The sequence below is a fragment of the Dromiciops gliroides genome, chromosome 5, assembly GCF_019393635.1.
Source record: "Dromiciops gliroides isolate mDroGli1 chromosome 5, mDroGli1.pri, whole genome shotgun sequence".
NCBI classification, from domain to species: domain Eukaryota; kingdom Metazoa; phylum Chordata; class Mammalia; order Microbiotheria; family Microbiotheriidae; genus Dromiciops; species Dromiciops gliroides.
Window position 1 is genome coordinate 181,194,871 of NC_057865.1, and position 25,906 is coordinate 181,220,776.

Consider the following 25,906-nt stretch of genomic DNA (forward strand, 5'->3'; position numbering starts at 1 on the left):
GAAGAGAATGAAAGAAATCCTTTTTTGAAGAGGGTCACAAAAATGAAATGAAAAAGAAAAAAATCAAACAAATGAACAGGATTAGCTGAAGAGGTGGAGAGAAAGGGTTTAGCTACTTAACTGAGAAGAAAAAAGAGGGAACCAGATAAAAACAAAACTCTAAAGGGAAAAGTATAATAAATGAGAAGAGAGGATGGCAGGAGAGAGGGAAGAAGAAGAAGAAGAAGAAGAAGAAGAAGAAGAAGAAGAAGAAGAAGAAGAAGAAGAAGAAGAAGAAGAAGAAGAAGAAGAAGAAGAAGAAGAAGAAGAAGAAGAAGAAGAAGAGAGCCATTGGGAACAGGGGCACCTTAAAAATATTGAAGCAAAGTAATTGAAGGTACATAATAATGCACTTATTGCAGAAGATGGGAAAAATCATAACCTGAAAAAATGTAAAGATATATGGAGGAAAATATGAAACTACCTCATAACTTTAAATGTGAATAGATTGGGGGCAGCTAGGTGGCACAGTGGATAAAGCACTGGCCCTGGATTCAGGAGGACCTGAGTTCAAATCCGGCCTCAGACACTTGGTGCTTACTAACTGTGTGACCTGGAAAAGTCACTTAACCCTCATTGCCCCACCAAAAAAACAAAACAAAACAAAAACAAACAAACAAAAAACCCCCAAATGTGAATGGATCAAACAATACAATAAAATGAAAAAGAATAACAGTTTGAGCCAGATAACAAAACCCTACAATCATCACTTACAAGAAACAATTTTTTTTTGGTGGGGCAATGAAGGTTAAGTGACTTGCCCAGGGTCACACAGCTAGTAAGTGTCAACTGTCTGAGGACAGATTTGAACTCAGGTCCTCCTGAATCCAGGGCCGGTGCTTTATCCACTGTGCCATGTAGCTGCCCCACAAATTTTTAATAATATTTAAATTGTTCTCCAATTTTATGTTAAAATAATTTTTAACATGTATAAAAAGTTTTGAGTTCTAAATTCTAGCCCTCTTCCCATCCCCACTCTGACCTGACATAGTAAATAATCCCATAGAGGTTATACATGTGCAATCATGTAAAATATAAGAAACACATTTAAAAAACAAAGACATATACAAAATAAAACTGAGATGGAAAGAACCCTACTATGCATCAAATCAATCCAAAAAAAGCAGGTGGTGTCATCATACAATCAGACTACACAAACATTCAAAAAATAAAAAAAGGGATAAACAAGGAAACTATGTTATACTGAAAGTAACCAAAGTCACAAACCAATATCAGTAATAAACATATGCTTCAAATTCCTTAACATCCAAATTCATAAAGGAAACATTTGGGGGCAGCTAGGTGGTGCAGTGGATAGAGCACCAGCCCTGGATTCAGGAGGACCTGAGTTCAAATCCAGCCTCAGACACTTGACACTTACTAGCTGTGTGACCCTGGGCAAGTCACTTAATCCCCATTGCCCTACAAAAACAAAAAAACAAAACAAAACAAAAAATAAAGGAAACATTTTCTGAACTTCAAAAATACATAAACAGTAAAAAAAATAATGAAAAAAACCCCTCCAATATCCTTTTACCAATTTTGCATAAGTCTAACAGAAAGATAAACCAGAGGGGGAATATGGAACTGAAAATTTCTAGAGAAAATTGAGTTGAGACTTCTGGTGTCCTTTAATTGAGATAGCAAAAGAATATATATATTTCTCTGAACCACATGGAACTTTTACAAAAACTGACCATATACTAGAGCCCAAAAATATTGGAAACAAATGTGAAAAGGCAGAAATAGTAAACACATCCTTAACAGTAATAAAAATAGAAATTGGTTCAGGAAAACAAACAAAAAGACCTAAATTGAGACAGTGATAAAATCTTAAATAATGAGTAGGTCAAAGAAAAAAATTATGGAAACAATAACTATGTAAAAGAAAATTATAATAATGAAAAAATGTACTAAAATTTCTGGGATGTAGCTAAAGCAGTCCTTGGAGAAAACCATATTTTTACAATCATACATTAATAAAATGGAAAAAAAGAGAAGATTAATGAACTGAATATACATTTTAAAATTAGAAAATCAACAAATACACCTCAAATAAGCATAAGAGAGGGGCAGCTAGGTGGTGCAGTGAATAAATCACCAGCCCTGGATTCAGGAGGACCTGAGTTCAAATCTGGCCTCAAACAGTTGACACTGTGTGACCCTGGGCAAGTAACTTAACCCTCATTGCCTCACCAAAAAAAAAAAAAAGCATAAGAGAAAAGATGTTAAAAACAAAAACTCCATGGAAATGATAAATAAAACTAAAATCTAGTTCTTTGAGAAGACTGATAAATTTGATAAACCTTTAGTTAATCTGATTGAAATAAAATAAACAAATACCAATTGATCAGGGTGGAACCATAGCAAAATGAGAAGAACTAAATAGAATAATCAAAGCATATTATGCAAAATTATACACTAACAAAACTGAAAACACAAAGGAAATAGAGGAATACTTTCAAAAATATAAAATATCCAAACTAACAGAAGACCAGATAGAGATCATAAATCATCCAAACTAAAAAAAAAATAAAAAGGAAATATATATAGCTGTAGAGGAACTACCAACTCCCCCCCAAAACTCCAAACCAAACCAAAGCAAAACAAAACAAAACTCTTTGACCTGATTGATTAACAGGAGAATTCTATCAAACTTTTAAACAACAGTTAATACTCATATTTCACAAATTATTCCCCCAAATTGAGAGAGAACCCTACCAGAATTCTTTTATGAAACAAATATGATTCTAAAATCTAAAGAAGTGAAAGATAAAACACAGAAAGAAAATATCGTTAATAACTGACTTAAAATTTTTAAACAAAATCCTGTCAAACAGGCTGCAGCAATTTATCCAAGAAATCATTCATTATGATCAAGTGGGTTTTATATCACAGATGCAAAGATGGTTCAATGTTAGGAAAACAGTTAATATAATTAATCATTTTGAACATCCAGAATCACATGACCATTTCAATAGATGCAGAAAAAGATTTTGACAAAGCACCATACTCCTTTATCCTAAAAACAGTGGTTTTTAGCAACAAAGAAAGCCTTGATTTATACTGACAGATAGGGGAATGTTATGAATGGTGAAGCAGCAAAGGAGATTGAAGATTAGCTAGGAAAGTTGGGAGGGAGGGAGAGACAGAGAGACAGAGAGAGAGAGAGAGAGAGAGAGAGAGACAGAGACAGAGACAGAGACAGAGAGTGAGACAGAGAGTGAGACAGACAGAGAACAGTGCAACCAAGATCTGACAGTATCCAGGAGTTGAGTCGAGGGTGGCCAACAGTGGCATCTGTTACTGGGAGATCAAGAACTATGAAGACTGAGAAAAGACCATCAGATTTGGCAATGAAGAGATCATTAACATATTTGGAGAGGGAATTTTATCTGGGTATTGTCATCAAAAGTCAGACTAAAGAGGTTTGAGAAGCACGCAAGAGGAGAGGAGATGCAATTAGTATAGACAGCCCTCCCCTATACACCCCATTTCGTCTATGAAAGGGATACAAGCTCCAGAATAATAGCTTGAGGAGATGGAGGGGTGTCTAGTGAGGATTTGGTAAAAATATGGGAATTTCAAGCTTGTCTTTAGACTCTAGGGAAGAAACTAATTGGAAGATATTGAAAAGTGAATGAGGATAATTGTGAAAGCAATTTGCTAGAGAAGATTGGAGATGAGATCTTTTTTTTTCAGTTCATTAAATCAACACCTATTTATTAAGCATTCACTATTTTAACAGCACGATGGTAGAGCTGTGAAACACCACATTTATATACAAGTGAGTCCATGCCTTCATGAAACTTAGAGTCTACAATGAGAGTCTCCTAATACAGATTGTTATATGCACACTGTTCTGTAAGTGAATAAGAGAAGTATGAAACAAAGTGCTAAGTGAGGTCCAGGAAGTCATTATTGGCCAATGAGATAAGGTTTCCTGCAGAAGGTGGCATTTGAGTTGGACTTTAGAGGAATTCTACCAAGTTTAGTAGGAATTCTATCAAATATTTAAAGAACAATTAATTCCAATACTAAATAAATTATTTGGAAAAAATAGGCAGAGACTAACCAAATTACTTTTATGAAATAAATATGCTTCTGGTACCTAAAATAAGAAAACCAAAAGCAGAGAAAGAAAATTATTATTTTTTGGGGGGGGGCAATGAGGGTTAAGTAACTTGCCCAGGGTCACACAGCTAGTGAAGTGTCTGAGGCTGGATTTGAACTCAGGTCCTCCTGAATCCAAGACCAGTGCTTTATCCACTGCACCACCTAGCTGCCCCTGAGAAAGAAAATTATAAACAAATTTCCCTAATGAATATTGATGTACAATTTTAAAATAAAATACCAGCAGTGGTATTACAGAAATATATCACAAAGTTCATACACTATGAGCAAGGGTGATTTATACCAGAAATGCAGGGCTGGTTCAATATTAGGAAAACTATCAGAATAATTAGCAATAATAATTAAAAAGCACCAAAAATCATGTGATTATCTCAATAGATGCAGAAAAAGCTTTTGATAATATATAATACTAATTTTCATTAAAAGGACTAGAAAGCATAGGAATAAATGAAACTTTCCTTAAAAGGATTAGTATCAGGGCAGCTAGGTGGTGAAGTGAATAGAACACCGGCCCTGGAGTCAGGAGGACCTGAGTTCAAATTTGACATCAGACACTTAACACTTACTAGCTGTGTGGCCCTGGGCAAGTCACTTAACCCTAATTGCCTCACCAAAAAAAAAATTATTAGTATCTATCTAAAACCATCAGCAAGCATTATTTTTAACGGGATAAATTTCCCCAATAAGATTAGGGCTGAAGCAAGCATTGCCATTATCACTACTATTATTCAATATTGAACTAGAAATGCTAAGTATAGCAATAAGAAAAAAAGGAAATTGAAGGAATTAAAATAGGCAATGAGGAACCAAAACTATCAAACTTTGCAGATGGAATGATGATAGGCAATCCTAGAGAATCGACTAGAATCCTAGTTGAAATAATTAACAACTTTAGCAAAGTTGTAGTTTATAAAAGAAATCCACATAGATCATCAGTATTTCCACATATTACCAACAAAGTCCAGTCGCAAGAGTTAGGAAGAAAAATTCCATTTAAAATAACTAGATAATATAAAATACTTGAGAGTCTACTTCCCAAGACAAACCTAAAAACTGTAGGAACACAATTACAAAAATACTTTTTGTACAAATAAAGTGAGATCTAAATAATTGGAGAAATATTAATTGCTCATAGATAGGCCAAGTCACTATAATAAAAGTGATAATTCTACTTAAATTAATTTACTTTTTCACTGTCATACCAATCAAATTATCAAAAAAATTTATAGAACTAGAAAAACAACAAAATTTACCTGGAAGAACAAAAGGTCAAGAATATCAAGGGAATCAGTGGAAAAAAAATGTGAAGGTATACATACAGCTTAGCATTACCAGACCTCAAACTGTATTATAAAGCAACAATCATCAAAACAACCTGGTACTCATTAAGAAATAGAGTGATATATCAGTGGAATAGATTAGGTATATAATACATAGTAATAAATGACAATAGTAATCTGGTGTTTGACAAACCCAAAGATCTGAGATTTTGAGAAAAGAAATCAGAATTTGACAAAAATTGCTGGGAAAACTGCTTTTCAGTTTGACAGAAACTAGGTTTAGAACAATATCTCATACCATATAATGAGAAAAGGTCAAAATGTGTACATGATTTAGACATAGAAGGTGGTATCATAAGCAAATTAAAGAAGCATGGGATAGTTTACATGTCAGATCTATGAATAAGAGAATCATTTATAACCAAATAAGAGAGAGCATTACAGGATGTAAAATGGATAATTTTCATCACATTCAATTAAACAGGTTTTGCACAAACAAACCAATGAAGCCATGATTAGAAGAAAAGCAGGAAACTGGGAAACTTTACAGTAAATTTCTCTGATAAAGGCTTTCTCTTTTAAATATCTAGAGAACTGTGTCAAATATAGGAATACCAGTTATTCCTCAATTGGTAAACAGTCAAAAGATAAGAATAAGCAGTTTTCAGAAGAAGAAATCAAAGCTATCTATATAATATGAAAAACGCTCTATTAACTGTTGATTAGAGAAATGCAAACTAAAACAACTCTGAGGTACCACCTCACACCTATCAGGTTGGCTAATATGACAGATAAGGGAAATGACAAATGTTGGAGTGGATGTGTAAAAATTGGGTTTCTAATACACTATTAGTGGAGTTGTAAATAGATCCAACCATTTTGGAGAGCAGTTTGAAACTATGTCCAATGGGCTATAAAACACTACATACCCTTTAATGTAGCAATACCACAAAGATTTAAAGGAAGGGAAAAGACCTATATGTATAAAAATATTTAGAGTAGCTCTTTTTGTGGTGGCAAAGAATTGGAAATTGAGGAGATTCCCATCAATTTGGAAATGGCTGAATATGTTGTCATATATGATTTTGATAGAATAATATTGTGCTATGAGAAAGGACAAGCAGGATGATTTCAGAAAAACCTGGGAAGAACTACATGAATTGAAGCAAAATGTAATAAGTAGAACCAGGAGAACATTTGACACAGTAAGAGCAACATTTTACTATGATCAACTCTGAAGGACTTGGCTTTCTCAGGAATACAACGATCCTAGATAATTATGAAAGACTTTTGATGAAAGATGCTTTCCACCTCCAGAGAAGGAACTGATGGAATCTGAATGAAAATTGAAGAATACCTTTAAAAGTTTCTTTATTATTCTTTTTTTGGTGTGTATTTTTGACAACATGGTTAATATGGAAATGTTTTATATGACTACACATGTATAATCTATATAAAATTGCCTTGCTCTTTCAAGGAGGGGGGAGGAGAGAAAGAGAGAGAGAGAGAGAGAGAGAGACAGAGAGACAGAGAGACAGAGACAGAGACAGACAGACAGACAGAGACAGAGAGACACACAGAGACAGAGAGAATTTGGAACTCAAAATTTAAGAAAGCAAATGTTAATTTTTTTTGTTTACATATAATTGAGAAAAATTAAATATAATAATATTAAAAATAATTTTTCTGTGAGAGGGGACTTGGAGGAAATTACAGGTATAGGGAAAACTAGCGCAAAGGTATAGATACAGAGCACTGCAGGAATTGTTAGGGAGAGAATAATACATTTTGGTTAGAACATGAACTTTTGAGGGGGGAGTTATATGAAATAAGATTAGGAGATAGGATGGTGCCTGCATTAGGAGTACCTTAAATACAGAGCAAAGAATTCTAAATTTTACTCAATCTGCAATGGCTCACTGCAAATGATATAGTAAAGTCAAATAGTAAGACTTACCAAGTAAAAAGTTCAATTTTGACAGTGACTGGTCAAAGTGCTGTTCTAAAAATTTTGAAATAAAAGTAATATACCCAATAAAGCTACTAAAGGTAAACAATGATGAAATCAAGTAGGTAACATACATCCAGTTACTAAGGAGACATTTCAAGGAGTAGAAAAAACCTAGAAGAAAAAAATAAAAGCTTTGTTGGAGGAGATAATTCAACAAATTCAGGAAATAGCCCTTTTTTTCTGGGAAGCTTGGTAACAGACTTAGGGATAAAGCAATTAATCATAGAATCATAGAATGCTAGAGTTAGAAAATATACTGACACTATTTTATTTTACTGATGACAAAATTGAGGCTCAGAGAGATGATAGTTTGCCCAAAGTCACAATATTAACTAAGAGAATGATGGTTTTACAAACCAGTTTTTTCATTTTTTTTTTTTTGTGTGTGTGTATGTGACAGAACAATTCCATTGCTTTTTCTGCTACAGGATGGTGCATGATTAGAAATGTTTGTCATTCCTTGGGGGTATTTATAAGGATGGTGCCAATGTATTGGTAATTATACCAGTTTACTTCTTTAACATTTCCATGCATCTATAATCATATCAATCTTGATATTCTTGCCATCAATAGAGAGTATGTTGTAGGGATTGAAGGGGCTTTCTCATTCTGTGAATTTTTAGCCATGTTCTTCTATAGTTAGCTCCTCCAAAAAAGATCCGCCCAATGTATTATTGGATTTCCTTTGGGTGATTTTCTATTTTATGTATCTTAATGCAACATGTTGGCTTTTCATGTGTTATTCCTTCTGCCCACCATACAAGTGGTTCCCTTTGTTTGGGAGCTATACATTTCCTTGGTAGTGTACTTTCTTTCACTTCTTGATGCTTGGAAATATATTGCGGCCCAATGATACCTATTTTAGAATGATTTGTGTCCATAAGATCACCTGCTCTTATGCTAATAAAAAGCCATATGTTTTTTGTTCCTTTGCAGACAAGGTGTAGCACCACAACAAGGATACAGTTGTCCACTGTGTATGTTTGTGTGTGTGTGTGTGTGTGTGTGTGAGAGAGAGAGAGAGAGAGAGAGAGAGAGAGAGAGAGAGAGAGAGAGAGAGAGGAAGGTGAGGGAAAGAAGCAGGAAGAGTGGGGAGATCCATTGGATTATTACAATTAGAAAAATGTTCAAAGAGTATGGGAACTATTTTTTTAAAAGTTGTTGGTGTTTGGGGGATTTAAAGGGAAGAAGAATGACGAGGTAATTAAGCAAACCTTCTAAATGTGTCTAATTCAACCCTGAACTATGGTCAGAAAAAATAGAGGCTAAATTTAAATCAAACCATAACTAGGAATATGTTAAGAGCGTCCTTGAATTTGGAATCAGAGGACCTGAGTTTTAATCCAAATGCTATATGTCACCATGGTCAAGGTACTCTTTTCCTTGGATCCCCAGTTTTCTAAGCTATAAAATTATGAAGAAGGACTAGATGATTTTTCCACTCTAAATCCTGCAATCGAGTGAATAGATAATATTCTTTATATATATTAAACAAAATATACTTTTCCTGGCTTTATCAAATTTACAAAAAATATATAAATTTTTTTGTCCATACTAGAGGACACAGGGCAAAGCTTTTGTTAGCATATAAGGCAAATTGTGGACTGTGAGATAAAGCTTCTTCAAAAACATTTTTTTCATCTTTCTTTACTCCTGCATAAGAAGATGTAGGTTCTAGTCTGGGATTTGGTACCAATCCTGTATACTTTTGGAGAAACCATTTAATTTGAGCCTCTGTTTTCTCATTTGTTAAATAAAAAGTTTGTACTAGATGATCTTTAATTTACTTTCAGCTGTAAGACTGCATTCTCTCTCTCTCTCTCTCTCTCTCTCTTTCTGGATTGCACATTTAATGTGAGAGATTAAAAAAAAAAACCCTATCCTACCATTCAGTGAAAATTTGAATATTTCTTCTCTCCTCCCTCCCATTACCCACATATACACAACAATTTGCTTCCCTTAATTTATATAGACAAACAAAAGTTAGTTTGAAATATTTACCTGCCAAATCTTTAGGCTTCTTGGTTTTCTCCAGATTTTTAAAATTTGTCCTTTGGCACCTACTTTCATTGGTACTAGATACATCCAAAGATGCTGGAGTTTTCCTTTCCTTTGTTTGTTTCTCCAGACTCTTAGGAATGAAAAAGAATAGTATCCCAGAAGCAATACTAAGGATTCCCACTAAGAGAAATCCAAGCCACCAAGCACCAACCCAACGGGAATCAGTTGACTTTATTGTTATAGTGCCTGCAACAAAATAATTTTTAAAAATTCACAATGCAAATGTGTCATTTTAAGAAGTGTTATGATTTTCTTTTACTGAAATTTAAATCACCCCATTTTTCTTTACCTAATGCAGAAAAAAGCAATCAAATAAATGAGAAAATACTAACACTAGTAAAACTTCAATATATCTAAACCATCTGGGAAAAGGAATGAATAGTTCTATTCATTAAATTCAATGCAATAAGACAGTGCAACAAACATATATTGAGTACCTTCTATGTGCAAAGGACAGTGCTATGATAAATTAACAAAGATGAAATGAGAAGCATACCCTGTTTTCAACTGTCTGAGGTTCAGGATTGTGCGATACTAAACTGTTAATCCCCAGGTGGTATTGGAGTTGTATAAATCTCAAATAGCAGCATTGAGCTATACATTCTTTAAAATGGAATATAGCTCTAAATATAATCTAATAGCTCACTTAAATAATAATACAATGACTTACTTTTTCAGAAATGTAGTGTGGCATAGTGAATTTGAGGACTAGAAGACAAGGAAGTTGTCTTTAAGACTTGATCAGCCCAGGGGCTAAGGCTCAAACAATATCTTCATTGATGCAATTTCTTGGTGCCCTCTGCCTAAGTGGATGTAGCTTAGTAGTTAAGGGCATAAAAGGCCCACCTATGTGGAGTCAGTACCCTTTAGACTTTGCAGATGGACTAAGGCCCAGTGGGTCACTATATCCAGCCCTGCTAATCACATACATTTATTAAAGTAAGAATGGGGGACCCATGCCTATCCGGGCTCCTTATATTTGTGTCTTTGTTGAATAGCCTTTCTATTCTCTGGCTAAGTAAGTCTACTTTCGTTAAATGTCGAATGACCTAATAGCAGGTCACTTATGCTTATAAACCTTAATCAACAGGTAAGTGGAATGAACCAGACTCAGTTAACTACATCATTTTTTTCCCCTTTCAAGTATCTAGCTAGGTGCTACAGTGGATTGAGTGCCGGTAGATAGATTACTCATCTTCCTGAGTTCAAATCTGGTCTCTGATACTTACTAGTTGCCTGGGCAAGTCACTTAACCATGTTTGACTCAGTTCCTCACTTATAAAATGGGCTGGAGAAGGAAATTGCAAATCACTCCAGTATCTTTATTAAGAAAACCCCAAATGGGGTCATGAAGAATTCGATATGGCTGTAATGACTAAACAACAAATTCATTTTTAGTACTAATAATATTGGATTTATGTACCTAGAATTAAGTTATTTGTAGAAATATGGTTAATACTAGATCAATCATAAGAATTTCAGAGCTAAAGCAGATGCCAGAGACCATCTAGTTTAACTCACTAGGTCTTAGAGGAAACTGAAGGCCAGAGACTGACTTGCATGTATATATATAATGGAAGGTCTTTTTTTTTTAAACCAGGGTAGAAAGTGAAGCAAAATTTCCTAAATTCAACTATCATCAGTAGATTATTATTATGATCTTATATGTTTGATCTTGTATCAGTTGCTAGGGAATAATCAGGATTTTGCTATGAAGGATACTCACTGGCTCTGGAATGCCAACTTAGTACTAAACCATATCAATTTGAAGACTGGTTCACATTACATCAGACAGACATGTTTAGTTTTGTTCCATTGACTTGTTGTGACAGAGAACTCTTAATGGCCATGCCTTCTCTGGTAGATTCTACCAAGCTAGATGGTCTTCCAATAAGAGTTCATTGAAGGGGGATGCTAGATGGTGCAGTGGATAGAGCACCGGCCCTGGAGTCAGGAGTACCTGAGTTCAAATCTGGCCTCAGACACTTACTAGCTGTGTGACCCTGGGCAAGTCACTTAACCCCAATTGCCTCACTAAAAAGAAAGAAAGAAAAAAAAAGAGTTCATTGAAGGACTATTTTCCTGCCTTCTGAGGACCAGTTTCACAGAAAAATAGCTATCAGTTATTTATTTCTGTAGCAACGGCATTATAGTGTCCATGAAGTAATGAGGTCAGGGCCAATATTTTATTTCACCTTTGTATCTTCCACATTATTTGGTGCTCTGCACACAGTAGCTGCCTGAGAATATTTGTTGAATTTAATGAATTGAATTGAACAAGCTTAGAGAAAGAAATGAGATGATTTGAATCTTTGAACAACTTAGTCACAAATGAAAAATTTGTCTTAACCAATAGCTAAAGAAAACTTGATCAGTGGTTGGTTTCATATATATATATTGGGGGAGTGTATTTGTTTAGGTATATGGAGCAACAAAAATAAGCTAGATGGCTTTTGAAATAGCAAATGAATTTTTTTTGGGGGTGAATCTCTCTATCCATTGTAAAGTTTTGAATTCAACCATCCTGCAGTCTGCAGTTAGAAGACTGGGGAATGTTCATCAACAACCTTATGCCTTTCTAAGATTTTTTTATTCAGCTGTTTTAAACAGTGGTCTAGGGAAGATACTCTCAAAAGCAACCTTGCTAATGTTGTTATGCAGAGGCACTCCTGTGGAACCTTTCTATGAGGAAAGCCAAGACTGTGACTTTGGATGGGAGGTTGTGCTTAAAGGAATCTGGCTGTCAATCCTGAGCATGAGGACTTTGTTAGGAGTGATTATTACGCAGTCTAAGTAGAATTGTGCTGTATATCATTACAAGTGAAGTATCCACATAAAGAGCCCCAGAGGGAGCAGATATCCAAATAATTCCAGCTATATGATACTTTGGAGATATCTCCTGTGTTTTCCTTTGACATATGGAAGCTACTCTCCATAGTAACTCTAAAAATAAGAAATATAAATATACTCATTAATCAGAGCCAGCCATTAGTTGATCAGAAAACACACAGAAAGTTCATTGGGTGATAAAAATGATCAAAACAGTTTTAATCTCCCAATGTGGATACATCTTTCAGTTTCATTAGGTGAAATTGTTCAAACTAGTTCCAAAGTGAAATATTTGGGGTATCTTGTCAACCACCAAATTAATAACTCCATATTGATTTTTACCTTCGTGTTGCATTCTTCCAAAAGAATGGTTTATTCCAACAAATGCCTTTTGAGTTCAGGGTTGGAGAAATTGTCCAAATTAGTTATTGGATCATATATAAAAGCTCCTAAATGATTATTTGAATGTGTTAATTTCAATTGGTTTTGTTAGTATCATATAGACAACACCAAGCTTATTCTTGTTACTGATTACCATGGTTTACCAATTTGTAAAGTAGGAAAAATATATTATACTATATTACAACATTGTTAGATGGGATAAGAAAATAAATTTCTCAGGAGAATGATGCCAATAGATAAAATTCTATAAATGATTATTTGATTTTGTACTTACTTAGATCTACATACCCAATGTCCACATACAGTTTTGCACATAATGATGCCAGAAGAAAACCCATTACTGGGCCAATCATTGACAATGATTGTAAAATGCCTGAAAAATTACAAAATAATTCAACCATTACAAAACCCCCCACATAGTTTAATTGTGTCTTTAACACACTTTTTATTTTTTGGAAGTAAAACACTATAACATTATCCATTGAAGAAATAGATGTCTTTAAAACAATTTCTTTTTTGGGGGGAGAAAACCCCACCATTTGACAAAAAACTATGGGAAAACTGGAAAACAGTATGGAAGAAACTAGGTATAGACAAACATCTCGTATTGTATAGAATTTACACATAAAGGGTGATACTATAAATAAATAAGGAGAGCATGGAGTGGTTTATATGTCAGATTTTTGGATAAGAGAAAAATTTAGGACCAAACAAGATATAGAGAGCATTACAAAATGTAAAATGAATAATTTTAATTCTGTAAAAGTAAAAAACAAGTTTTTATACAAACAAAACTAATGCCAACAAAATCAGCAGGAAAGCAGAAAATTCAGGAAAAAATTTTCCAGCAAGTATCTCTGATAAAGGCCTCACTTTTCAGCTATATAGAGGACTGAGTTATATTCATAAGAATAAATTATTCTCCAATTGATAAATGGTGAAAGGATATGAAGAGGAGCTTTCAGACAGAGAAATCAAATCTATCTATAGTCATATGAAAAAGTGCCCTAAGTCACTATTGATTAGAGAAATTCAAATTCAAACAACTCTGAGGTACCACCTCACATGCATCAGATTGGTTAATATGATAGAAAAGAAAAATGATAAATGTTGGAGGGTATGCAAAAAAACTGGGTCACTAATGCACTGTTGGTGTAGTTGTGAACTGGTGCAACCATTCTAAAGAACAATTTAAAACTATTCCCAAAGGGCTATAAAACTGTGCATACCCTTTAATACAACAATTCTACTAGGTATATATCCTAAAGAGATAAAACAAAAGGGAAAAAGAACAAAAATATTTATAACAGCTCTTTTTCTAGAGGTTAAGAATTGGAAATTGAGGGAATGTTCATCAATTGGAGAATGGCTGAACATATAGTGGTATATGATTGCAATGGAATATTATTGTGCTATAGGAAATAATAAACAGGATCATTTCAGAAAAAAAACCTGGAAAGACTTACATGAACAGATACAGAGTGAATTGAGCAGAGGCAGGAGAATATTGTACACAGTAAAAGCAATATTGTATGATGAAGAACTGTGAATGACTTAGCTATTCTTAGTAATACAATGGTACAAGACAATGCCAAAGAACTCATGTTGAAAAATGCTATCTGCCTCCTGAAAAAGAATTGGTAACACATTTTTTTTCAGGGTAATGGGGGTTAAGTGACTTGCCCAGGGTCACACAGTTAGTAAATGTCAAGTGTCTGAGGCTGGATTTGAACTCAGGTACTCCTGAATTCAGGGCTGGTGCTTTACCCACTGCACCACCTAGTTGCTCCCTGATAACTTCATAATACAGACAGAAGCATACTATTTTTCTTCTTCCTTCCTTCCTTCTTTCCCGTTTTCTTTAACAAAATGACTAATATGGAAATGTTTTACATGATTGTACATGTATAACCTATATCAGATTGCTTAATATCTGAAGGGGGCAGGGAGGGAAGGAGGAATAGAATTTATTTATTTTATTTTATTTTTATTTTTTTGTGGGGCAATGGGGGTTAAGTGACTTGCCCAGGGTCACACAGCTGGTAAATGACAAGTGTCTGAGGCTGGATTTGAACTCAGGTACTCCTGAATCCAGGGCCGGTGCTTTATCCACTGCACCACCTAGCCGCCCCTGAGGAATAGAATTTAGAACTCAAAACTCAAAACTCAAAAAAAAAAAAGATTGTTAAAATTGTTTTGACATGTAATTGGGGGAAAACAAAATAAAATGACAAAAATTCATTTTTCCTCAAAAGAACACATTGATGGAATATTATTATGAGGGTAATCAAGGAAGAACAGATTTAAATAAGTGATTACTGTTACACATTCTAATTCTATGATGATGACTTCTCCCAACCCTCTTATTGGTGGAAGAATATACTAGTCTTATTTAGTCTCTGGATGATGATTTGAACACTAGAGATGAAAAGGGTAAAGGAGGGTATATTGAAAGGTCATTTAAATCATAAGGACACTATATTCATCTCATAATCTTGGGCCACATGGTATTTAGGAAGTAGTGAGTTCAGGGAGAAGTCTACAACAGTAAATAACAGAGACAATTACTTCTCAATAGGTAGAGCCACCTATTAACAAATTGTTTAAGGATGTGCTTTAATAAGGGTCAAATTGAGGGAGAGATCCTGCATCTCTCACCAAAATTCTAGGAGGTGTTACTAGGTGACTGTCAGAAGTTAGGGCAAGAAGACTGAAGCTTAGTTCCTTACATGGGAGGTCTTTTTCATATAGGGAATTAGGGTCAAGGAAACAATTTCCTTAGGGCTGTGTCTAGAGAATAGAAATAAGTTGACTTTAAGTTCCTTATATGCCAGAGGCCTAGGGGAAAAAAGTATCTAGAAATAGTAGGGGAAAGAAAATCAAGATGAGGGATATTTAAAAGATTTTCCTTCAGTCTTAGGACTTTCATAGCCATATCTACAGTTGGAGAAAGGCCATTAGTCCAATCAAATTGAATCTCTATCAGTTAAAAACTTAGGACTATACTTAATGCCCAGGCTGTATTAGATGGGCTTGCTGAGCCCATATAAAATCAAGCTGATGGGTCAGTGAAGAAGGTGAGGTAGAGGTAAAAAAGAATATGCTTTTTTCCTAGTTGTACTTATAAGAAAAAAATTGATAGTTACATCTCCTATAATTTTGTTCTTCATTATTTTAACCACCTAAATATCTCTTCATCTTGTTTGGTAATAAAATAATTTATATATTCCTTACTGTTCTTTAAAAAAAGATTCATGTGCTATTTTTAGGAATCAGGGTTCAGGGATTAGAGTAAGATGAAAGCTATCTTTTCCAAAGTTGAATTGAAGTAAGCTAATCACAACAGGGGTTTCCAATGAATCATTTGTTGATTTGCCCCTAGAAGAAAGGAATGGAGTCAAAGGGTACAAAATGTATCCAAAGATCACAAATATATGTTACCTATATAAAAAGTAGAATGTCCTTCTTTAGCAAAATTATCAATGTATGTGAGTCCAAGGGGTGTAATCGGAGTTTCCCCAATTCCACGTAACATATTTCCCATCAGCACATATATCCACATAGGTAAACCAGATTCTTTTTTGCAACCTTTGAACATAAGAAAGTTGGTTTCTTAGCATTATATACTTATGACCCTATGTTATTTTTCTACCTGAATATGTTTGTATTTCTTTAATTTAAACAACTTTATTAGTCTAATTAGATGTCAAATGTATTTTCATGGTCAACTAAATATATATCTTGGGAGAAAGAAACATATCTGTCTTTGCAATGTTTTTTTTACATTAATTATCATCAGTGCTTACCTGATTCTAAAAGTACAGATGATTTGTTATGGAAAGTTGAATTGAGATCAATTGAGCAAGGAATGTAGCTTGCTGTTGAGTTCTCAAGTGGATTAACATTTAATGTTGTGTCATACCTGTAACTATGATAATATAATTGGAATATTAAAGAAAGTATTGCCAAGCAAGTTATTCATGTTTTATATGCCAACATCACATAGACCAATTTCATAATGCACTATTTTTAGTAAATGGATAATGGATAATAATGAATTAGGAATGTCCATCAGAAATAACAATATAATCTTTTCCAAGTAGAACCAGCAACTAGGAGCTAACAGAAACCCTTCAACATTGTTAAAGGAATTTTTAAAAATCCCCTTTCTATTGTTTTTGTGTGTATATATGAATATTCCATTTCAACCAGACTCCTAGAACTGTCTTTGGACCTCATTACTCATTAAGCTGCTTTCTCCAAAGTTACTATTTCTTAAATGATAAATATGGAAGCTTTCCTCCAGTTATTTTCTTTCTTGGCCTATAAGACTTTGACACTACTGACCACTCACTCCTCTTCGACATTCTCCATTCTCTGAGTTTTCATGTAACTATTCTTTCCTGCTTCTCTTTTAAATCACATGACCACTCCTTTTCAGACTCCATGGCTGGTTAATCATCCATATATTCCTTTACTTTTCTCTTTGTCTAATTCTCCTCTTTATACTATCATCAGCTCCCAAGGGTTTGTTTCCTCAGCTTCAATAGTCCCTCTCATAGAGACTATGGAGGCTGTTACCAAATTCATAGGAGGGAATGAAATCTTGGGGAGTTAATAATTTAATCTGTAATTTGTGAGTAGTATGTAATGAAAGTGGAAGATGAACTTTTATTCTTAAGTGTTTTTGAATTATCTTGGGTGGAGAGACTATTTGTGGACAAAGAGAAAGGACTAAGGGATCTTGCTTCCTGAGTAATAGAGTTATTTGATTGTCAAGGATAAAGTTATTAAGACATATTGAAAGATCTAAATTATGGGACTTCATTTCCACAGTCAATGTTGAGAGATTGCCTTGATATAATCATTCTTAGACCTGTTACATTATAAATGATTGATATCTGTTTTATTCTTTGCTACACTGTGAATAAATCATATATCTAATAACAGACATTTTTCTAAACCTAGGAAATTAAAAACTATATGTGGAGAGATGAGCAAAAGCTTGTAGTTAAACTGGTTTCTCTAAATTATTAAATAAATAGCATAGGCTTAGAGCAATTTATAAGGAAATAGAAGATATTCTTTGATTTCTTTAGTAGTATTTTTTTTTTGGTGAGGCAATTGGGCTTAAGTGACTTGTCCAGGGTCACACAGCTAGTAAGTGTCAAGTGCCTGAGGCCAGATTTGAACTCAGGTCCTCCTGAATCCAGAGCCAGTGCTTTATCCACTGTGCCACCTAGCTGTTCCTTTGATTTCTTTAGAACACAAGATGATAATTAGTTTAGTATTGAGTGAAATAGCATGTAGAGAAGGGTAGTCCTACCTAAAATCTGATACACATCAGTAATAGCCTCTAAATACCAGTGATAGGTTTGTCACCTACATGCCAAAGACATGTAAATATATTCAGTCTCCCTGCTGAGCTCCAGCCCTCCATTACCAACCTTCTATTGGATATTTCAAACTTAATGGCACAAAGGCATCTGAAACTCAATATGTTCAAAATAAAAATCACCAGCCTTTCCCCCAAATCATCCCTCTGCTGAACTTTCTTATTTCTGTTGAGGGCATTCTTTGAGCCTGCCCAGTTCATACTGTTACCCGTGACTCCTCACACTCCCTTTTCCTACATTTTCTGGTGTAGTTGAGAGAGGGCTATACTTGAAGTCAAGAAGAGTTTGATTCCTGCCTCATACACTTAGTAGCTATTTGGTCCTGGGTAGGTCACTTGAACTTAATTTCAGCTTCAGTTTTGTTATCTACAAAAAGATAAACATTATGTAATAACAATTCACAGGATTATTTTGAGGACTGAATGAGAAAATATATTTAAAGGACTTTGCATACCTTAAAGTACTACATGAATTTCTAGTTATTATATCTAATCAGTTGCAAAATTTTGCCATTTCTGTATCTATAACCCCTTTTTATCTATTCAGTGAGCTAACACTTTAGTTCAGGCCCTTATTACCCCTGATGTAGGTTATTGCAATGATTTCGTATTTGATTTTCCTGCCTCCACCTATCCGTTTTCCTTCCCCCATCTATCCATTCTTCACACTACTGTCATTCTGCTATCTAATAAACTCCAGGGACTCATTAATGTTTTTAGGGTAAACTATAAACACTTACGTTTGGCTTTTAAAAATTTTCAGAGCTTGGTTCAAATCTGTCTTTCTAAGGTCATTATATATTACTCTCATTCCCATTAAACTTAGCTTCTTTTTTTTCCCTCACATATGGCACTCCATATCCATTTCTGGGCCATTCTCTATGTCTAGAATTCCCCCCCACCCCCCCGCCCCATGTCATCTTAAAGAATCTTTCACTTAATTCAACATGTAATTCAAACACCGTTGTGTACACAATGCCTTTTCTGATCCCCCCAAACTGCTATTAGCTTCATTCCCACACTATCTTATAATTATTTTGGACTTATTCTTCATTATTTATATTTGTACATGTTGCCTCCTCATAATAGAATGTAAGTTCCTTGAGGGAAGGAACTTTTTATTTTTGTTTCTTTGTTTTTATATCCTCTCTATTAGCAGGCTTCTTGGCAAGTAGTAGTGAATAATAAATGGTTGTGGTTGATTGATTAATTGATTGACTTAAAGAACCACCAATTCCCTTTGCTAAGGAAATCTGTTTTGCCATTAGGAAAATATTTCTCAATTGTGATATCACACTCATTGGGGCTTCATGAGGATGGCATACATATACTGGATCAAAGTAAAAAATTAAAACCACAAAAATGGAATTATTTTAAAAAGATACATTAGTCTTTACAAATTACAATCCTACATTTAAAAGTATTCCCTAAAACCTACATTAAAGAAAAAGTGATTATGTCACCACAGATGTTTGTCGATTTCATGCATAGAATGTTAGAGATGGCAGTAATCTTAGAAATTATCCAATCACCTCATCCATGTTGTCCTTTACCTCTAATACCAGGAAAATATTCATCTGTTTAATTGTCAATTAAACTCCTTAGCTAATGCATTTTCTCCTTATCAGAATGATAAATTCTACTAGTTGTTATAGAATTCATAAACATGAAATATACATTAGATGTAAATTTATAACCTTTTCATTCACTTTCATATGATTTCCCAAACCTTTTTGATGTTCATAAGCCTTGGCTATAAAAGTAGCTGTCATCTATACTAATATATGTGGAAAGTTTACCCAACATTTTCATAAACTTAGAGAATCTTCTTAAAGAGAAATTGTTTGTAGTAAGCCTGAATATTTGGAATTCTATTTCTATATTTACAAATGATTATTGTTTAATACTTAGGGCAGTAAAATGAACTGGAGAAGGAAATGGCAAAAAACTCCATTATCTCTGCTAAAAAAACTCTGCATGGGGTCATGCAGAGTCAGACATGACTGAAACAACTGAAAAATAACGCAACAATTGTTTAATACTTACTATCCCATGAAGAAGTGAGGTAATGCAGTTAAAATACTTCCAATTCCCATAACAAAACATCCAATTCCAATTATCCGTGGAATGTGTGATTTGGCTCCAAAATGACTTACCAGGGTTATCACCATTAAATTGCCTGGAAGGAGAAAAATTGCATTTCAGTATAATTTAATTCTCTAAGTACAGTATGGCTTGAACACTTGTTATATGAAGTATTTGGTGGTTGCTGGAGGGAGTACAAATGAAAAATAAAGTATTAAAATTATTGTCTCTGTTCTCAAGGAACTTAGACTCTATCTGAGCAAGCCAAACAAATACATATGAAATATAAAATTTGGTTGTGTTGTCCTAAGTACAATAATAAGATTGCAATAGTCAGAATACAAATAAGGGAAATCATAATTAAGAAAGGATTCATGGAGGAGGTGAGACGTAAACTGAGTCTTGAAAATATAATAGGTTTTATTTGGAGAGAAATAAGAAAGGAAAATCAGCAAACATTCATGAAAAGGATGAGAATAAACGTGACATGTTATTTATAATCAAATGATTGAATTGACTGGGAATGAGCAAGCTATTATGAGACAATTACTAGCTCATGTCTAAGCATAGATCAATATACTTGGTAAATTTATTATGGAAAAATCCACAGAATTAGTAGCACCAAAGCGGAAGGAAAATGTAGTTGGAAATAAAAACAATGCCCAAATGGGACCATCTATTGAAAGAGCTCATTTACTCTTTAAAAATATGAACAGATCCTTCCAAGGGATCAGACATCTGAAGAAGTTATTGCTAAATCCTCTATAGGGTAGTATAGTTTTCTTTTTTTTTTGTGTGTTGTTTTTTTTTTTTTTTTAAGTGAGGCAATTGAGGTTAAGTGACTTGCCCAGGGTCACACAGCTAGTAAGTATTAAGTGTCTGAGGCCGGATTTGAACTCAGGTACTCCTGACTCCAGGGCCGGTTCTCTATCCACTGCGCCACCTAGCTGCCCCGGGTAGTATAGTTTTCTTGAAATAAGAAAAACAAAGAGAAGAACAATTTAAAAAGAGAAAATCAGCTTTTAGCTATGAAGAAAAAAATGCTAATCATGGCCCAGGAATTACAAATACCAGAGTATTAAATATTGCAAAAAGAGAAGTAATTTTTTCCTACTGAAACTCACATTTACATTCATGACTATACAAAAAAATACTGTTGTAAGTTCAAGGAAGCCTTAATATCTGACCATAGACATCATACTGTAACACACACACACACACACACACACACACACACTTTTTTTTTTTAATCCAGTGATCCTGGAATTTTGTCCCTGTTGAGAGAATAATGGATTCTAATAAAGTATGTTGGTATACTGAGAAGTAGAATTGTTGAAAAACTTATAAACATTCCCAAATGGAAATAGAATACTTCAACATGACCTGTCACCATATCACACATCATGCAAGGCTACAATATCTGTCTAAGAGATGCAAATAAACACTTTTCAATAGACTGGGAACTATTATGATTTATACTTATTTGAAAACACAAGACTTACAATCAAGGGTATGTTTAAAAATGGACTGTCAAAAACTGTGATATCTGATATAATAAAAGTACAGTTTTGTGATGAAGAATTATATTATGATATATTTAAAGAATTGTATTGAGTGAAGAATTATATTGTGATGAAGAATTGAAGAATATGTAATACAATCTCAATGCCAAATAATGTAAAATAAGTGATTATTGAAAAGTGAGAACATAAAAATACTTTGTAAGATTTAAGTCAAGTAGTCTGTTTACCTCATTCCAAATAACTGACATAGCACTTCCACTCTGAACCATGAGAAACTTTCATTATATTCTACCATAAATATATCACTGACAGAAACATTGAATGAATAAATTATTTTGTTGAGCAAATTTGAATTTAGTATAGGAGTTTTTTGTAGAATATGAGTTTCAGATAGAGTGAAACATTGAAATAGAGATGTACAGGTGGTGATTATAATAGCAATATAGAAATCAAGTGTTATCTAGATTTGTGAAGGAATCAACATTTAAAGCTTTTTGGAATGAGTAAGTTATCTAATGCAGATAGAGTATAAAGAACTGATGAGGAAAATCTGCAACTAAAAGACAGAAGAAAGAAATTAAGTAAACCATAAAGATATGGTCAGGGAAATAGGAAGAAAACCAGGGTAGTGTAAATTCCTAGAATTCTGGAGCTGGAGATCACTTTATTTTACAGATGAAGAAATTCAATAGAAGTTAAATATTATATGAAGTCACAGAATTTCTTCTTGGGCAGGAACTTGATTAGAACCTAAATTTCCTTATTCCTAGTGACATTTACCCTACCACACCATGTGACTAGTTAAGTTCTAGGAATGAGGTAACTTCTCAGTAATGTCAAGTGTATGGCGAAAGTTAAAGAGGATGAATATATATGTAAGGGACAGACCCTTGATAGCTCCTTTGGCAGAGGTTTAAATCTGATTATGTGAAAAGCAATTCTTGAAAGGGGCAGCTAGGTGGCATAGTGGATAAAGCACCAGCCCTAGATTCAGGAAGGCCTGAGTTCAAATTCAGCCTCAGACATTTGACACTAGCTGTGTGACCCTGGGCAAGTCACTTAACCCTCGTTGCCCTGAAAAAAAAAGAAAGAAAAAGAAAAAGAAAAGCAATTGTTGAGTTAAATCTACCTTGACAGTCCTATGGAGCATAGGTCTACCTACAAATTCTATCAGATAAAGTTACTGAGTTAGTGTCTGACTCAGTTTTGAGATTGCATTTGCTTATTTTTGTAAGGTGAATAGTAAACAACAACAACAACAATGCTAGAGTTTTTAGAGAATATAATCTGCTTCAGTGATCTGAATATGAATTGGAGAAACTTTTAGGCTAATGACTGGGGAAATAAGTAATAATAGCTAGTATATAGTGTTTTAAGGTTTTTAAAACACTTTACAAATATTATCTCATTTTATCCTTACAACCATCCTGAGGAGTAGGTGCTATAATCATCTCCATTTTATAGATAAGGACGTTAAGACCAATGGAAGTTAAGTACTTTGTCCAGGTCATGCTGCTAGTAAGAGTGAGGCCAGATTTGAACACTGATCTTCCTGACTCCAGTACACTTTTCATGGCACTATTTACTTCCATTGTTCTATGATTTTGCTACAAATATCCTTTACCTGATTATAGACAAAGAATGAGAATGTGATTACTAACAGAAAGATGAGGAAAGGTCATTCATAGAGAGATCTAGATGATGTAGCAATAAAGGTTAATGGGAGAGACAGAGAGACAGAGAGACAGAGACAGAGAGACAGAAACAGAGAGAGACAGAGTGAGGCAGAAACAGACACAGAGACAGAGTGAGACAGACACAGAGACAGAAAGACACAGAGAGAGACACACACACACAGAAATAGAGAGGGAGACATAGAGAAATACATACAGGGAAACACACAGGGAGAAAGAGAGAGAGAGAGAGAGAGAGAGAGAGAGAGAGAGAGAGAGGCAGACAGAGACAGAGAGAGAGAGAGGCAGACAGAGACAGAGACAGAGACAGAGGCACACAGAGAGAAACACAGAGAGATGTGTCAGAGGGACTAACTCTCTGGGCACCAAGCAATTGGTTGGACAATAGAAAGGTGGAGTATTCTCTATGCCATCTGACTTTGAGAAGATAAGAAAAAAAAAACAATAGAAATTTTTTAATGCCTAACTTAGAATCTTAGATTTGGAATAGTCTTTAGAGGTCATCTTGTCCAACCCATAACTGAATAAGAATTCTCTCTACCATACTCTTTAAATAGGCTATCCTTTGCTTGAAGATATACAGTGAGGAAAAGATCAATTATGTACCGAGGCAACCCAATTAAATTTTGTATGGTTCTAAGTATTTAAACAGCTATCTTTATATCACTGCTACTTTAACATTTTCAAAGTTTATTTAAGAAGTCTGGCAGTAAAGAACAAGAAATATATGGTAGCAGTAGGATAAAATAAAGAGATGTTCCAATTTTTTAAAAAATGTATTTATTTTGCAGGGCAATGGGGGTTAAGTGACTTGCCCAAGGTCACACAGCTAGTAAGTGTCAAGTGTCTGAGGCCGGATTTGAACTCAGGAACTCCTGAATCCAGGGCCGGTGCTTTAACCACTGCACCATCTAGCCACCCCCCCCAATTTGTTTTTAATAAGTGGAATGCTGTGTATATTTGATGGAAGAAATTGTGGAAGAGAGACAAAGATGGACAGAAAGAAACAGAGAGGCACAGAGAGAGAGAGAGGAAGGGAGGGAGGAACAGCTAGAGAGAGGTGTCAAAAGACTCACTATGAAACTACACATCAATTAATTTATTTGAGATCGGAACTGTGAAGTTATTTTTCTTCTCAAGATGAGACTAGTTATTGATTTTAATGAAATAAAATTACCTATTTCAAAGCTTCCATCGATTAAACCAACTTCAGAGGATGTTGTCCCAAATCTTCTTTCTATCTGAGGGATGGAACTTTTCATAACAATTACTGCAAGTGATTTGCAAATAAAACTAAATGACAGCGCTATTATGAACATCTGTTCAAAGGACAAAATGGAAAGGAAAACATGGTTGAATAAAAAGGCAGAAGTATTTCTGTGTTTGCATACATGAATTTAAGACAAACCCCTCAAAACATGACATTCATTTTTATTCTCAAAGGTGTGCTCAACTTTCATAATATTACATTTATCTTTCTCACCATTTTCAACCTAAGAATAAGAAATTAATTAAGTGGGGTAGCTAGGTGGCACAGTGGAAAAGGCACCGGTCCTGGATTCAGGAGGACTTGACTTCAAATCCGACCTTAGACACTTGACACTTACTAGCTGTGTGACCCTGGGAAAGTCACTTATCCCTCATTGCCCCACAACAAAAGAAAAGAAATTAATGAAAAATGTTAACCTTACCCACCAGCATGTCAGTAAAGAACTCATTTAACTCAAGTTTCACAGCTTCACTTGGCAGAATTGCCAGGGTGATGATATTTTAAGATCAATTAATCACCAACTCCTAGGTCTATCATTAGATGACCTAAAGGAGCCATGGAAATAAGCAATATTTTCTTCTTAACATCCAGTGTATTAATAGAATCTTATCAAGTGAGAGGGAGAGAAACAGTTAAGCTGATTTAATGACAGTAGTCCTAATCACATATGTAATCAGGAGCCAAGAACAAACAGGCATTTTTCTATGGCACTATTTGGGGGAATTATTTTGGGGAGCTACAAAAGGTAGTTCAAGGTGGAAATCATATGTAGACACTGAGAGAACTCTGTCAGTACTATTAAATGTATATACTTTTTTGCTTCTGTATGAGGGACCACAGATCATGTGTGTAATAACTGCAATTATATTTCCATGACAGAGGAATAGGCAAAAGAACTTGAGAAATTTGTCTCTAAGTATTGGCTTATTCAAGAGATTTGAGGTTCTTGGATGAGAAGAAAAAGACCATTAAAGAGAAGAGACATAGAAATGGAAAGGATTTGAGGGACCAACTACATTCTACAAAGGAAGAATATAAGGCTTAGACAAAGTGTGAGGTCATACAGGTAGTAACAACCAGAGATAGAATTCAACATAGAAGATGACCAGAAAGAAAAGAAAAAGATAATGAGGATTCATGATATTATAGAACATTAGAACAGTAAAGAATTTTAAAGATCACC

General features: G+C 34.4%; 1 protein-coding gene across 3 annotated transcripts in view; it reads right to left on the reverse strand.

Moving 5' to 3' along the window:
- LOC122728395 (solute carrier organic anion transporter family member 1B1-like) overlaps nt 1–25,906 on the reverse strand; it is an 83,154-nt gene that overhangs the window by 33,650 nt on the left and 23,598 nt on the right. For all 3 annotated transcript variants that reach the window (XM_043966977.1, XM_043966979.1, XM_043966978.1), the window contains exons 3-9: nt 24,631–24,772; nt 20,198–20,330; nt 16,563–16,684; nt 16,198–16,344; nt 13,031–13,129; nt 9,466–9,711; nt 7,411–7,575 (exon numbers count right to left, since the gene is read on the reverse strand). In XM_043966977.1, the coding sequence (XP_043822912.1) occupies nt 7,411–7,575; nt 9,466–9,711; nt 13,031–13,129; nt 16,198–16,344; nt 16,563–16,684; nt 20,198–20,330; nt 24,631–24,772 (1,054 nt within the window). The remainder of the gene's footprint in view (nt 1–7,410; nt 7,576–9,465; nt 9,712–13,030; nt 13,130–16,197; nt 16,345–16,562; nt 16,685–20,197; nt 20,331–24,630; nt 24,773–25,906) is intronic.